At 39.7% G+C, this 13,659-nt stretch overlaps 1 protein-coding gene and 1 long non-coding RNA gene across 6 annotated transcripts in view; one reads left to right on the forward strand and one right to left on the reverse strand.

Moving 5' to 3' along the window:
• RASGRF2 (Ras protein specific guanine nucleotide releasing factor 2) overlaps positions 1-13,659 on the forward strand; it is a 331,487-nt gene that overhangs the window by 294,752 nt on the left and 23,076 nt on the right. For all 5 annotated transcript variants that reach the window (XM_075592338.1, XM_075592348.1, XM_075592358.1 and 2 more), the window contains exons 19-20: positions 8,977-9,089; positions 12,876-12,936. In XM_075592338.1, coding sequence (XP_075448453.1) covers positions 8,977-9,089; positions 12,876-12,936 — 174 coding nt within the window. The remainder of the gene's footprint in view (positions 1-8,976; positions 9,090-12,875; positions 12,937-13,659) is intronic.
• LOC142490290 (uncharacterized) lies at positions 7,923-10,210 on the reverse strand. Its single transcript, XR_012800020.1, has 2 exons — positions 10,039-10,210; positions 7,923-8,054 (listed from the first exon to the last, which is right to left on the reverse strand). It is a non-coding gene; the product is annotated as an uncharacterized LOC142490290 (long non-coding RNA).

Raw genomic sequence — 13,659 nt, forward strand, 5'->3', positions numbered from 1 at the left:
TTCAGTTAATCTGGCACAAATAATTCGGGTTGCACGTTTTAAAATTAGATTGGAAAAATTATATTTTCTTCTTTTGTCTCTCCTAAGAGCCCTGCTGACATTCACCATCTCTGTCTACAACATTCTTTTACACATTCTCGTGTCCTTCAATCAACATTCCTGTGTAAAAAAAATCGCTTAAGAGAAAAAAGGTAGGGGCTTACAGCTGCTTATACATGCAGGGAGGAGAGGGACAGCTGACCTAATATTTAGATACAGTCCCTTAATTTTCCTTATAATTAATGTAATTTGGAGTTATCTTATTTCCCCGACACTCTCCTTTTCTTCAACATAACTTTTTGCCTAATTTAGGGGGACAGACTGTCAAGAGAAAAATACTCTATCTTCCCAGCTTTGTTGCTGTGCCTGAGTGTTAATTGAGGAACCTGTACATCCCTGTGCCACATTGCATTCATGCTCTGGTCTGTTCCCCGTCCCGTGAACAGTCCCTGACAGAGGTTAATTCTGCCTAGGGTCCATCTCCTCTGCGTAAAAGGCATTTCAATAGTGAGTGGTTTTAGGGGCTGTTCAGTCGGGTTCTTAGTAAAGTCATAAAAACTTCTTAGTTGAAGAATGCCTCAGTGCCTGTGACCCAAAAAGGGTTAAGGGGCTCAGGGGGTTTGAGAATGGGGACACTGGGGTAAATGGGGGCAACATATGGAGGTAATAATTGTCCCGATACCATAGGGGCAGGGGATAGATACACATTTAAAAAATGGTAAAAATTTCAGTTAGCAACACTTTCCATCCATAAGGGTTATTTTTAACTCATACTACAGTACATTTCTTCATATACCTATAATCCCATAAACAACTTATAAAGGAATTTTATCTTAACAACATACAATAAGGTTAGTTTTATACTTGGCTTACCTCCAGTCGTGGCCATAATACATTTATACAGAAAAGAAATCTTAACACTTTATGCGTATGTAATAATATGTAATTCTTATCTTAACTTAAATAATTATTATCTTATCTTAACCTAAATTACCATCATATTTGAGATACCATATTTAATTTAACATTTAACAGGGACTTCAACCCTTTGTTATATAAATCAGGGAATTAAACCCTCGATTCTTTGGCCCTATAAAATTTAGATTCTTTAGATTCGCAGAGAAAAGGTGAGAAACCATAAAATACGTTTTACTCGCCTTTTTCTGTGCAATTCCCACTTTTCTGACACCAAATTGATAGGTCCAATTTCCTGATCAGACCTGGGGCAGGCAACTTAACACACACACTCAACCCGGGGAGCTTTTCCTCACGGCACTTGTATATGCTTCTGGTCTCAGATATGATAGTTACAAGCCCGGAGTGCAAGAAGACAGGAACACAAGGGATACTGGTTTCTTACAACTGATTTAATATGTGGATGGAACGGTCTTTTATACATAAAGCCGTTGTCAGTTCATTACATCTGTTACAAATTGAGTTCCCATATATAGATCACACATCTAAATTTATATGTAACCTTTAAAAATGCCTTTTCTGTAAAACATTTTACTGCTGAGCAACAGCTATTTAATGTGGTCATATAAGGCTTGGTGGTCTCACTTCTTGTGTAGATGACATGCTGAGACAACTGGTCTAAAGCGAAGCTAAAATATGTCACTATTTAAATCCCTGAGCAGAATAAAGCTGACACACATTGCTTTAACCTTTTCAGTCCCTGAAGGGAACAAAACTGACAGATACAATTTTTAACCTTACAACCAGTTTTTCAAAAGACAGCAAAATTGTGTTTAGAACTTGCGACGGAGGGGTGGCCACGGCGGTTCAGCCAATGAGGGTGAACCATCCGCGTGAGGTCACGGCCACGACCCTGCAAATCCCCCGGCACCCCCCCGCCCATCACAATCTCCTGCATCTGCCACAGCCCGAGATCACAGTGAAGTGCTGTGCATGCGCCACCACCCCACCAGGCACACGTGCTACAGTGCAGACTGGGACCGCGGCCTAACATCAGAAGCAGAGAAGTCCCTGATGTAGACTAAGAGGAAATAAAAAAATTAAAAAAGCAAATAAGGCAGATTCAGTGTTGGCAGCAAGATTAAGAGACGGTAAACCATATAATAAGATTAGCTCAATAAGTCAAAAAAACTGGACAAATAACACCTAATTCCAATATAATTGCCAAAGAATTCTACGATTACTGCACACAATTATATGATAGGAAATAAACAGATCGAACTAAACAAAAACCAGAACATATACACATGTATATAGATGCCTTGGGTCTCCCTAGACTAAATTGTGGGGTGAAATACAAACCAGACCAACCAATTTCCTATGAGGAGATTGCAGAAACAATTAAAGACCCAAAACCCACAAAGGCCCCTGGTCCAAATGGATTCTCAAATATATACTGCAAAAAAAATACCCAAATGCAAAAACTACTGTTTACAGTACAACTCAATACTCCAAGGAGCACAATTTTCCCAAAACATGCTAAAAATGAAAATCTCCGTAATTTACAAAGGAAGAGACCCCACTAACTGTACAAGCTACAGACCAATCTCCTTAATACAGATTCAAATTTTAGCAACTGAATAAGTATTTACCCAAATTGATACATCCGGACCAGATAGGCTTCATCCCTACCAGACAAGCATTAGATAATATGATGGAGAGCAATAGACACACTAGAATACTCCAAAAACCACAAAATACCAATGATGTTCCTAGCACTTGACACTGAAAAAGCATTTGATAGAATTGATTGGAACTATATGAAAGCCACACAGGAAAAATTTGGCCTTGGAGGAAAATTCCTCAAAGCAGTATTGTCATTGTACATGACCCCAACAGCAAGAGTGGTTTGCCTTGGAACTGCTTCAGATACAATCGATATAATAGGGGGTACAAGACACCTCTCGTTCGCTAGCAGCACAAATCAGAGCCAACAAAGATATAAGCGAGGTAACTACTGTATAGCACAACAGATATACAAACTATCCCTTTTTGCAGACGATATCCTCCTTGCAATTTCAAACCCCCTGATCTCTCTACCCAATCTAACTAGGGAACTGAGCACGTTTATAAAAGTGGAATGGGTGAAGTTCAAAAAGGGAAGAGGGGTCATTAACCTCCAAATTGCTTTACCAACTGTAGGCTTAAAATACTTTGCCCAAGAAATTTAAATAAATTACCCTTGCTTATGAGAATATAAACAGATAAGTATTTAACTGTATACTGTAATATGTAAAGTAAGATGTAGCACTGGCCTTTTTGTCTTTTGTTCTACACATAATGTCACAATCCTAGTAACACTCCTATTGACACAAATATATATGTGGTGGATTTGGGTTCTAAGTTTAACGGAGCGGAGTGTGTTTGTTACCCCCAGGATCTAAAACAACGGAGGCCAGCATCTCTCTGCTCGGGTGAAAGACCTTGTACCAAAGCTGCATCTTTGTTTACTCTTCTGTTGTAAACAATGCCTAATGATAGGTCACGTTACCAACCATACATAGTGTTACCAAGCCCAGTATTCTGTTTGTGCTCAAAGGACATTTCAGGACATAAATTATAATCATACATACTTAGAAAAGAATTACAATACAATATTCTAATTCAGTAATATTACATTCTTATATCTGATCTCATACAGTACAGGGACACAGTTTCGCAGACTATTGAATAGGGTACAAGGCATCTAGGGCATACAGTTTGGGACACATTTCTCTAGAAAAAGGACAGTGCATATCAAACTATTTTTCCTAAACAACAATACAGCTTCGATTCAGTGTGTGAAAATGTTAAGGAACGTTAGCAACAATTGTCTATTTCTGTTGTTAGGGTAAAAACTTGCAGCTGCACATTATTATATCTGGAAGATCATTTGAGGACATATCCATTATTAAACGTAATAAGATGCACTTTGTGACACATCTGGCTTTTATTAAATGATTCATATTAAAACAATTTCTTCAACTGGTGGCAAAATTAAAACAATATCCCAATATCCTGGGAAGCCTCTTCCCAGAGCTGGAAAATAATTCAGCCCAAATAAAATAAATGGGACTTAGACACTTTATATTGATTTTGATAAGACCCCCAACTTTAGTAGGATTTTTGGATAATGTAAAATTACTAAGATGATGTGACTATAAATAAAGTAATATCTTTTTATATCATAATCAGCCCGATATTTTATTTCAATGGTATATATACAGTAATATGTCCGAGCAGAAAACAAAGAGCGCAAACATAAAAAAAAAAAAGCTGATTGGCGATTCATAATTGATATGGCTGTAAATTATGGAGAACTAAGACACAATGATAGAACCCCTGAAGAAGCGAAATACTAGACAAAACGCGTTGGGAACTGACACTCAGAGGACACCATCCTAACAGCAGCATCAGCAGCTATTCTGGGATTCCACAATTGTAACACGGAAGCAGAAGCAAGCAGTGAAACGGCGTGCATGCTGGCTTAGCGCTGAGCGCATAGCAGGACGTGGGTGAGTGTGCCCTGTAACACTCAATGCTTATTTGTATTGGGAAAGTGCAAGTGCATTTCCTTTCCCCTCTGTGCATTGTGTTATTTTGTAGAAAACGTTATTATGTATATGTTATGTGTTCTTTCCAACGAGGAGTAATGCATTAGGAATAGCACCTCATAAACACATAGACCTCATTGGTGACGTTTGACGGCAGAAGAATCTGTTGTGAGTGCAATTTAGAAGAGCACAAGAATTTGGTTAATTATGTTTCACTATGTATTTCACTTATATTTATTACAGCCGTTTTGGGTGTCATAAACACTATTTATTTTACCTCAAACTAGTTTGCGCTAATTTCATTTTTTCACAGAGTGATATGTCTAAGTACAAATAGTGTACACATTAATATTCATATTTTAGTCTGACCTCACAACTTCTCATTACTTTAAGTGATGTCTATGTATATACTGTATGTATTTATGTGAATAATCTCTACCTTAGATTAAAATAACCTGACATATATCATTGTTTTTCCAGAATTATTTATTTGTATGAAGCATAAATGATACATTCCACATTGTTAAAACACAAATATAGATTAATTGGGGAGGGTTGGGGGGGTTAATCCCCACAAAAACATGGCAATCAAATGTCAGTCTTGTCTCGTTAAGTATATTAATCATATAAAAAAGTAACTTCTTTAGCAATAAGCTTTGTTATCTTATTATTTTTATGAAACCTACAAATCATTAGTGAGATTTATCAAACACCTGACAAGATAAGTGTTTTTTCATGTCTTGGTAGCGCCATCTTGTGGTCATTGCTAAAATAACTAAATGCTTGTTTATTTTGATGTGTTAAAAAGTGTGTAAATGGATATATACCGGTATGCATATACTATATAATATTATCCAATGTATATGTGGCCATCAACGGGTTAACATCTCATCTCTAATGTGGAACTCCACCTTATAGTAAGGCGGAGTGATTCAGGCTAGTGAACCTCGGTACATTCCGGAACAACTGCAAATGTGCCATGGCAGCATCTGAATAAATGTAAGCATCTCTCTCCTTAACACCCTACAAGTCCGTACCACTGTCAGGGAAGAACATTTATGAGTGCCACATTAACCATTATATGAAGACACAAGCAAAAGAAGAATAAGCAATGGTGTGTCGCGGGGACACATCATGTCACCAAAGCTTTTTACTGCAACACTTTAATTGTTCAAGACATTGAATTGGGAAGAAAATGGAATCAAAATCAACGGTGAATGCTTGTGTAACCCTGATTCCCCCCCTAGACTCATCTGACATATCTAGGGTGTGTGAGGGCAGATTACATGTACTGGGTGGTGCGTACCTGCGTGGAACAGGAGGGCCTGAGTCTCCCGCGGTGGTGTGGGGGATAACAGGACCAGGCTTCTGGCGTAGTAGCCTCCATTCTCTAGTGGTGGTGCAGCGCCTCCATCCTCTATACCTTCCCAGGGTATGGGGTAGGACCCGTATAGAAGAGTGACCCCTGGTCCCAGGGTGGATGCTCCAGAATCACACAACAGTCTTTAGTAAAAGGTAATGTCTCTCTTTATTTCTCCGAGCCGTGCCCGGCAGTAGTAGCAACAACAACAGCAATCTCCACAGCACACACGACCCTCCACTCTGTACAGGCCTTTCCTCCTCTCCTTCCCTCCAAGTGTGCACTCCGACAGAATGGACTGGGGTGGGGCCTCAATACCCCACTGCCCACCTCAGAGGGTATCCTCTGGGTGGGGGATGGATTCTCCCCATCACCCCTTCATCGGGGTGAGGGGCATTGGTCCGCCTGAACTTGGCTCACTCTCCAAATGTAATGGGCCAGAGTTCTCTCGCTCTCTCTCGCTTTCTCCCAGGACGGAGCTTGGTCTACTCCTCCAACTCCCAGGACAGAATAGCTCAAGAGCCGGATGAGAACAGCTCAAGAGCCGTATGAGAACCGCCTGTCACTTACAGGAATGAGCTGCTAAATAATCTTAGCCCCACCCCTCATGATGTCAGCAGGACCTCCCCTCTGTCTCATGCCTGCAGCAGAGTCAGGGGCCTGCATCTATCACTCAGGGCAGGGCTTGAAGGGGGGAAAACCCATGATTACTACTGGTGCCTGCCCTTAACAGGACTTACCTCAGTAGGAGAAAGATATGTATAGCCTGTGCTGTTTACAGGGGGCTACACTTGAGTCACCCACGATTTGCAGACAACATTGGTAGGCCAGAAGACTTATAGCAACAAATCGAAGAACAGGAATGAAGGTTGTCCTCCATGTGAATCTCAGCAAGATCAAAATGATGGTCAACATACAGTATGTCATAGATCGAAAAAAGTGGAATTAAAAGAATTTGAAAACTACTGCTGCGGCCAAGTTTATTCGAGCATTTGCCCGTTCTTGGCCGCAGCAGTAGCCTGGCGCGCGCCCGAGGGTGATGGGCGCGCGCCGAAGCAGCGGAAGAGCGCCCTCCGATCGGGGCGCTCTCCCTACCGCTGCCGGGTCCGCCGGGTCCCCCGGAACCCCCTGCTGCCGTCCCCCACATCGCGGGACACCAGGGCTCCCTCGGGGAGCCCTGGACGCGCGTGCAGGGGGCGCAGGCTCCCGAAGACGCGTGACCGCGCGTCAGAGGGGCGGCCACTAGCAAGCCGGGAAATCTCCCGGCTTGCGGATCTGGCCGCACTGCAATTAAGTGTGTCGGCAGTGTATTGCTCCTTTACCTTTCAAATTTATCAAATAGGAGAATGAAGATGGGATGGAGATCATACATTGGGCATTAAGAGCAAAGTGTTTGGCCTGTGTATTCTGCCTGTGCTCAGGTATCAATGTGAAACGTGGACCCTAAATTCAGAAGCTTCAGACAACTTCAATAAGTATGGACAGATGTATGCTGGGTATTATTCCCACTCACCCGTGTCATCCTCTCTCACACTGAACCACCATGCTGCAGCTTCCTGGGTCTCTATCGCAGACAATTGTGATATTTCTTAGTGTAACACCATGTCATACTGGGACCCTGCTATTCCATTGTGAAAACAAACAAATCCAGTCTGATTTCTACAATAACACAGTACTGTAGTTTCACCTCCTCTTGTTCATCCCACAGCACAGACTGTCATGTTGCGTTAAAAAAAAAAAAAAAATCCCCCACCTCCCTGTGTGCACCAGGACTCAGGAGAATCTCTCTATCCTTTAAATAGTTCTTGCTGTAATTGACATGTTCCCAGTGTGTGTGTGTGTGTGTGTGTGTGTGTGTGTGTGTGTGTGTGTGTGTGTGTGTGTGTGTGTGTGTGTGTGTGTGTGTGTGTGTGTGTGTGTGTGTGTGTGTGTGATTAAGGAAAAAAACTTGTGTTCAGGTACACTCAAAATGTATACCACATCCGAAACAATAAAATGATCAAAACAATTAGGAGAAGAGTGATCATCCAACTTTTTATTTTTATTTTTTATAGTGTCCGAAGTGCCACATGCTCCTGGAAGCCTTTGAAATTCCAGCGTGCCAAAAGGATGCAATTCTACCATGTTTCTCAATGGTCTGCACAAGACTTGAAAGAAAAAGAAGTGCAAAATCAGTCCTTATAGAATAATATCCTAAACATATCATTACTTAACTAATTACTTATCAAGATAAATGACTAATGAATATTTCTGCAAAGCAGCGAGTTTCATTATTAATGTATATTCTCTCATCTCTGCATAATATCAAGATTAGGGTACAATCTTGCATAATTTTATTGCGTAGCAAATTTAATAAAAATTTTAAATGTTATAGATTTCAGCTTTGCCATGTATCAATAAATAAATCAGGTTGGTAACTAGCTCTAAAGCAGCAAATCCCAGCTACTCATTTTTTTTTTCATCTTTAATCTTCCTTTAACTCGGGCTGTCGGTGGCCCAGCATTATGTTACCCGTATATCAGAAAGCTTTTGAAAATTCCTTAAAAAAAAGTTTGTTAAACAGCACAAGTGTCTCCTGTACTCAAATTAGTGACTCGTGCTCCTTTGCACTGGCCCGCACCAAACTTTTTTTTGCTAATGCAGCAGTACAAATGTTTATATCTGTGCATGGGGAAAAGCACAATGTAAACACTGTATTACAAACTATTTTTTAGTGAATAATTGAAGATTCTATTGTAAAGCAAAACATTTTGTGTCCATTTTTCAGAGGGAAAAAATGTTTATCCTTGTTTATGGCCACCATAAGTGCTACCACAGCACTTACTGCAGATACCGATACTGTACATAGTGTATGTTCTTATAAAAAGGCATATTTAATATTGCTTGAGTCATTTCCTAATGGAGCTGCAAATTATCTGTTTCAATCATTCCACTTCACAAATGTAAACTACAGAATTTAGCTGGATCTTTTGAACCCAAAATTTAAAACAATGATTTTCTACTTGCTATTTTAGACTTACTGAATGAAAACATAACATTTTGACATTGTTATAATTTTTTTTCCAAAAGGATTTCGAGTTAAACCATGAGATAAAGGTGAACGTTGTGAATTTGTTGGAAGATGTTTTGCGTGACCCTGACCTACTACCCCAAGAAAGAAAAGCAGCAGCTAACTTACTAAGGTAAAGCATTGGTTCTCTGTGATTTATTCCTGGATAACATTGGATATATACATGATGTGTGTATGGAGATTTCCATTGCTCATCTCTGCTTTATTGAGGATTCTACTGTTTGATACAACATGCGGGTTTTTAATTGAGAGGAATCAAACTCATGCCTTTTCTTATTGCTAAAAAAGAATGTGATGCTTGATGTAGTTAGAAGTACCAAAGCATTTACATGCCGTGCCACAAATGTGTATTTTAGTGTTTGAGGCAATGCAGTTACATTTTACTACATTTCATTCCTAACCCAGGATCAAATAGGATAGCTGTACAAGACGCAACTGATCTCAAGGTCACAGTATCTTTACAGCAGTAGGTGGAAGTGCAAATAAAAACACGTGTTATACTCCATTTCTAGAAGGCATAATTTTGTTAAATAATGAGTACAAATTACTTTAAATCCCATTGTAACCCATTCTCTGACACGGGGGCCTGCAAAAATTAGATTGTACGCTCTACAGGCCAGGGATTCATTTTGCCTGCAAAATTCTATGTACAACGCTGTGCACACTGTCAGTGCTGTATAAGAAAATATTATTATCATGCGGTAAAAAGAGAATAGTTGATGCGTATGTCCATAAAATAATTGTACAGCTCACCTTCCTTAACATCTTCTCAGGGACCTAAGCCAGGCCAGTTTTTTGGAGATTAACAAAGTATTAATTTGCAGGTACAGGTGCATTCACATGTTTGCAAAAGGATCTTTTCATTCTAATACAGTAAACTCTGGATATAACGGCACCCTCGGGGAATTGTGGGTGCCGTTATATCAAATATTCCGTTATATAGAGAGTTAATTTTATAATATTATAAGTAAAAAAACGGACATGTCAGTGCTGCCAGTTTAATCAAAGTATTGAAAAATAAAGAACAACTTACATACGGAACATAAATAAAATATAATTACCTGCAATGTAAAACTGCATTCATAAAACATATTCACAACACGGTTTTCTTCTCTCCTGTTAACTGCTGCTCTCCTGGTATTGATGTTATATTGAGCGAGGAAGTTGATGGAACACTTTCTTGTGGTTTCATAATTGCTTTCTAGAAAAATGTGCCTATGTCGGTCTGTTTAAAGATGTGTCCAGCCCCCGAACTACAACTCCCAGCAGGCTAAAACATACTGTGACGTCACTTCCGTTACAGTACATCCGTCTCCACGAAGGAAAATCACCTAGGTGCAAGCAAAGAAGTGGCACTTCAAAAACTGCATCTTTAATGCTGAAGCCTCGTTGGAAATTAAAACTAGAGCAGTCAGCATTAATGCATTTTCTCATGAAATTGTTTCTGTAGTGGCACTTAAGATTTCGTTTGCTGCACTGATACATCGGCTGTATCAGAAGTAGCATTAGTGGGCAAATAACAAGAAAAGATATTGCCACAATCTGAGACTAATTTCAATTCATGCGGGTGAGACCGTCAATTGTCTAAAAGTAGCGCACACTCCGAGTCTTGAGGCTGCCCAATATTTTGAAGGTTTTCTTTAGATAATGGAATGAAAACTCTAGTAAACTAATCAAGAAAAATGTCTTCATCCATCCAAGCACTTTTCTGTGCTTTATACAGTATACAACAGGCAAATGCGAAACTTCTTTGAATTCTCATGGGCGAGCATATTTGCCAATGACTAAAAGCTGAACTCTTTGTTCGCATGAACTATTAGCACATGGAAACACAGTTAATCGGTCCTTATTAAGCTTAAAACCACTTGCTGCTTTCTTACCGGCACCAGCCAAGGTCGACGTTGGTAAACACTTCCAAAAAAGCCCTGTTTTGTCTGCATTGTAAATTTGATTGGCAGTAAGGCCCTAATCAGCTGCTAAAATGTGGCCTTTTATTTATGAGCCACTTCCGTGTCAACAGACTTTCTCACCAGAAATATCTAATTTCCTAATTCCATGTCGAAGCTTAAAAGCAGTCTCATCAGAAAAAGCACACTCTTCAGTCATGTTTGCGTCTTAAAATCCTTTGCTTTGGCGTTAACCATAGGTCCTGAAATATCAATTCCTTCTGATTGTTTTAATGAAAACCACTCAATATTTTATCAAGTTGGTTTAATTGAGGCTGACATGCGTTTTTCCTTTCATTAATGGATTTGTTCCTCTCCGAAGCCGAAATGAAGTCTAGAAGTTTCTTCTTTGCATTCTTAATATCGTATAGAGTTGATTAACCCACATTGTACTCCCACATCAAAACATTCCTGCTTACACATTTTTCTAATTTCTTTATTTCAATTTTATTGGCAATGCTTAGTGTAGTTTTTCTTCGTTTCTCTCCAGTCTACTTTGTCAATCTTAGGAGCCATTGTTGAGGGGTGCACAAGTTATTGTACAGTATGCTACAACACGTGTTTTACCACCGGAGCTGTGACATTTTGACTCGTGATTGTCCATTTTTAAATGTTCTATTAGATAGACATTGCCGTTGGTTAGAGTGCCGTTATATCCAGAGTTTACTGTACTTAGTTTGGCTGGTCGATCCCAATGAGCGGTTTGAAAACTAGAGATGTGTGAAATTTTCTCTCAACTAATCAAAATGTATTTTTTGGCAACTTTCACAATAAAAATGTTTTTAACCAAATTTCACTAACTTAGGCAAATTTTGCTTATCTTTCGGCAATGTAAAAATGCTACGAATTTATATAAAAAGTTTAAAATAAAAGCAAACTTTGCGAACATATTCACCAACCAACTTTGAAAACAAACACTCACACAATCTCTATTAAAAAGCTCTGCTCTAGAACCACAACTCCACATCTGTGAATCTTTCTTTGTACCAACAACAATGTACTGTAGTATTGGGTGAATGGGTGAATGGTATTAAAAATAGTTCTCCTTGTCACTTTTAAAAGTAGAAATAGGAGAATTAGTTAACTTTCGAGCCGCGGGTTTTCCACGGATTGTTTTCACCAAAGTTCCATCCGCACACGGATATCCGAAAGCAGATTGGACACTAACAAATTTGGGTTAATGCTCCTGAAACTGCGAGTGGTTTCCCTCTGCTCGAATTTTGTAAAATCCCCTACCGGATTTTATATTAAATTTGATTGTGGATTTTACTCAAATCAAATCTGCATGTCCATGCACCAAGCCCCAGCCACTTCCTTACTGCTACTGTCACATTGTGATTGGGAGGAAACACAGCAGGGTGAGGTCTGGTGGCTGGGTTAGTGTGTGGGTAGAAGGCAGGCAAGAAAAGCATAGGGAGGAGAGAGATGTTTTTACATTTGTTTGGGAATTTGGAGGTTTATGCACACAATTGCGAATTTTTTGTGATAGGAAAAAAAAAAAACAATCTGCGAAAATCTGCAGCTGAAAGGAACTGGCCAATTAACGGTGAATGTGAAAAAAGTGCCCATCGCCAATATCCTGTATGTATGGCAAGACACAAAACAAGGGAGAAGAACGTACAGCACCCATTACCAGCCACAAAACACGCACTCTCCTTTATACACTTTCAGGGCTATGTACAAAGGTATTACAAAAGAATATCTACATGCACAGCTCCACATTTTCTTTTCTCTGTATCTGCACCAAATGTTAGAAACAAGTTCTGTTTTACATTTGGCACTGATCATTAATTAGCGAAGTTTAAACCAAGTCAGGCTTGGCGGACAGGAGACGAAAAGGGTTGTTAGCTGCTGCACGTGGGGGCAAAAGAGGTGAAAATGACAGTAATAACTTGGTGCTTACAGATGCATGTAGACGCATGGTCAATAATAATATGTTTGTTTCCTCTCAGTGCCCTTTCTCAGGATGAACAAGATGACTGCCACCTAATCTTGGAGGATGTAACTAGCATGGCGAGTTCACGCAATCATATTTCATAATAATGTCGTCAGATTCTAGAGAGCAGGGGTTCTTTTGATTTTTACATTTGACAAACAAAAGAATCCAGTTGAGAGCGTGTTCAGTAACAGTAGGGGGAATACCGAGCGCTAAACTCCAGCAAACTGGATGTACGCTGCGTCAAACCTTTCTGACATAGGATGAAAATGTTATTTACCAAAATGTCCTTTGTGTAGTTCTGGTTCAAAAATAGCATTATGCGGCTTGGAAAAGCCAACTGGGAACCCAGGGAAATCCCATGTTTGCTCTAGCATCAGGTGGACAGGTTCAGACTGGCCAAATCTCACATAACGATTGGGAGGCTCACGAAATCTTTATTATACTCAGGAAACTGGATGAGTCTCCCATTGCCTCTCTTAAACCTTTATTTTTTTCTATGCGGTGCTATCGCAGGGAAAAGCCAATTCACTGCAATTGGGGCTTTCCGTGTGATTTATCGCAGTTTATAGAATAAGGGTCTAAGTGTCAATGAAGCTGCAGGGAGAGTTTTCTCTGTGTCTATCCGTGTATGTATGTATATGTCTGAGTCGGTTTCCTCTTCATCTATAACTATATGTATGCACATGTACATGCTTGTATATATCTGTTAGTGCATGCATTTACACGTATGCATTTTTATGTTCAGTATGTATGTATGCACCAGTAAACGTATGTTCTGTATGTAACCTTTTTTTGTC

Source organism: Ascaphus truei, chromosome 1 (assembly GCF_040206685.1).
Source record: "Ascaphus truei isolate aAscTru1 chromosome 1, aAscTru1.hap1, whole genome shotgun sequence".
NCBI lineage: Eukaryota > Metazoa > Chordata > Amphibia > Anura > Ascaphidae > Ascaphus > Ascaphus truei.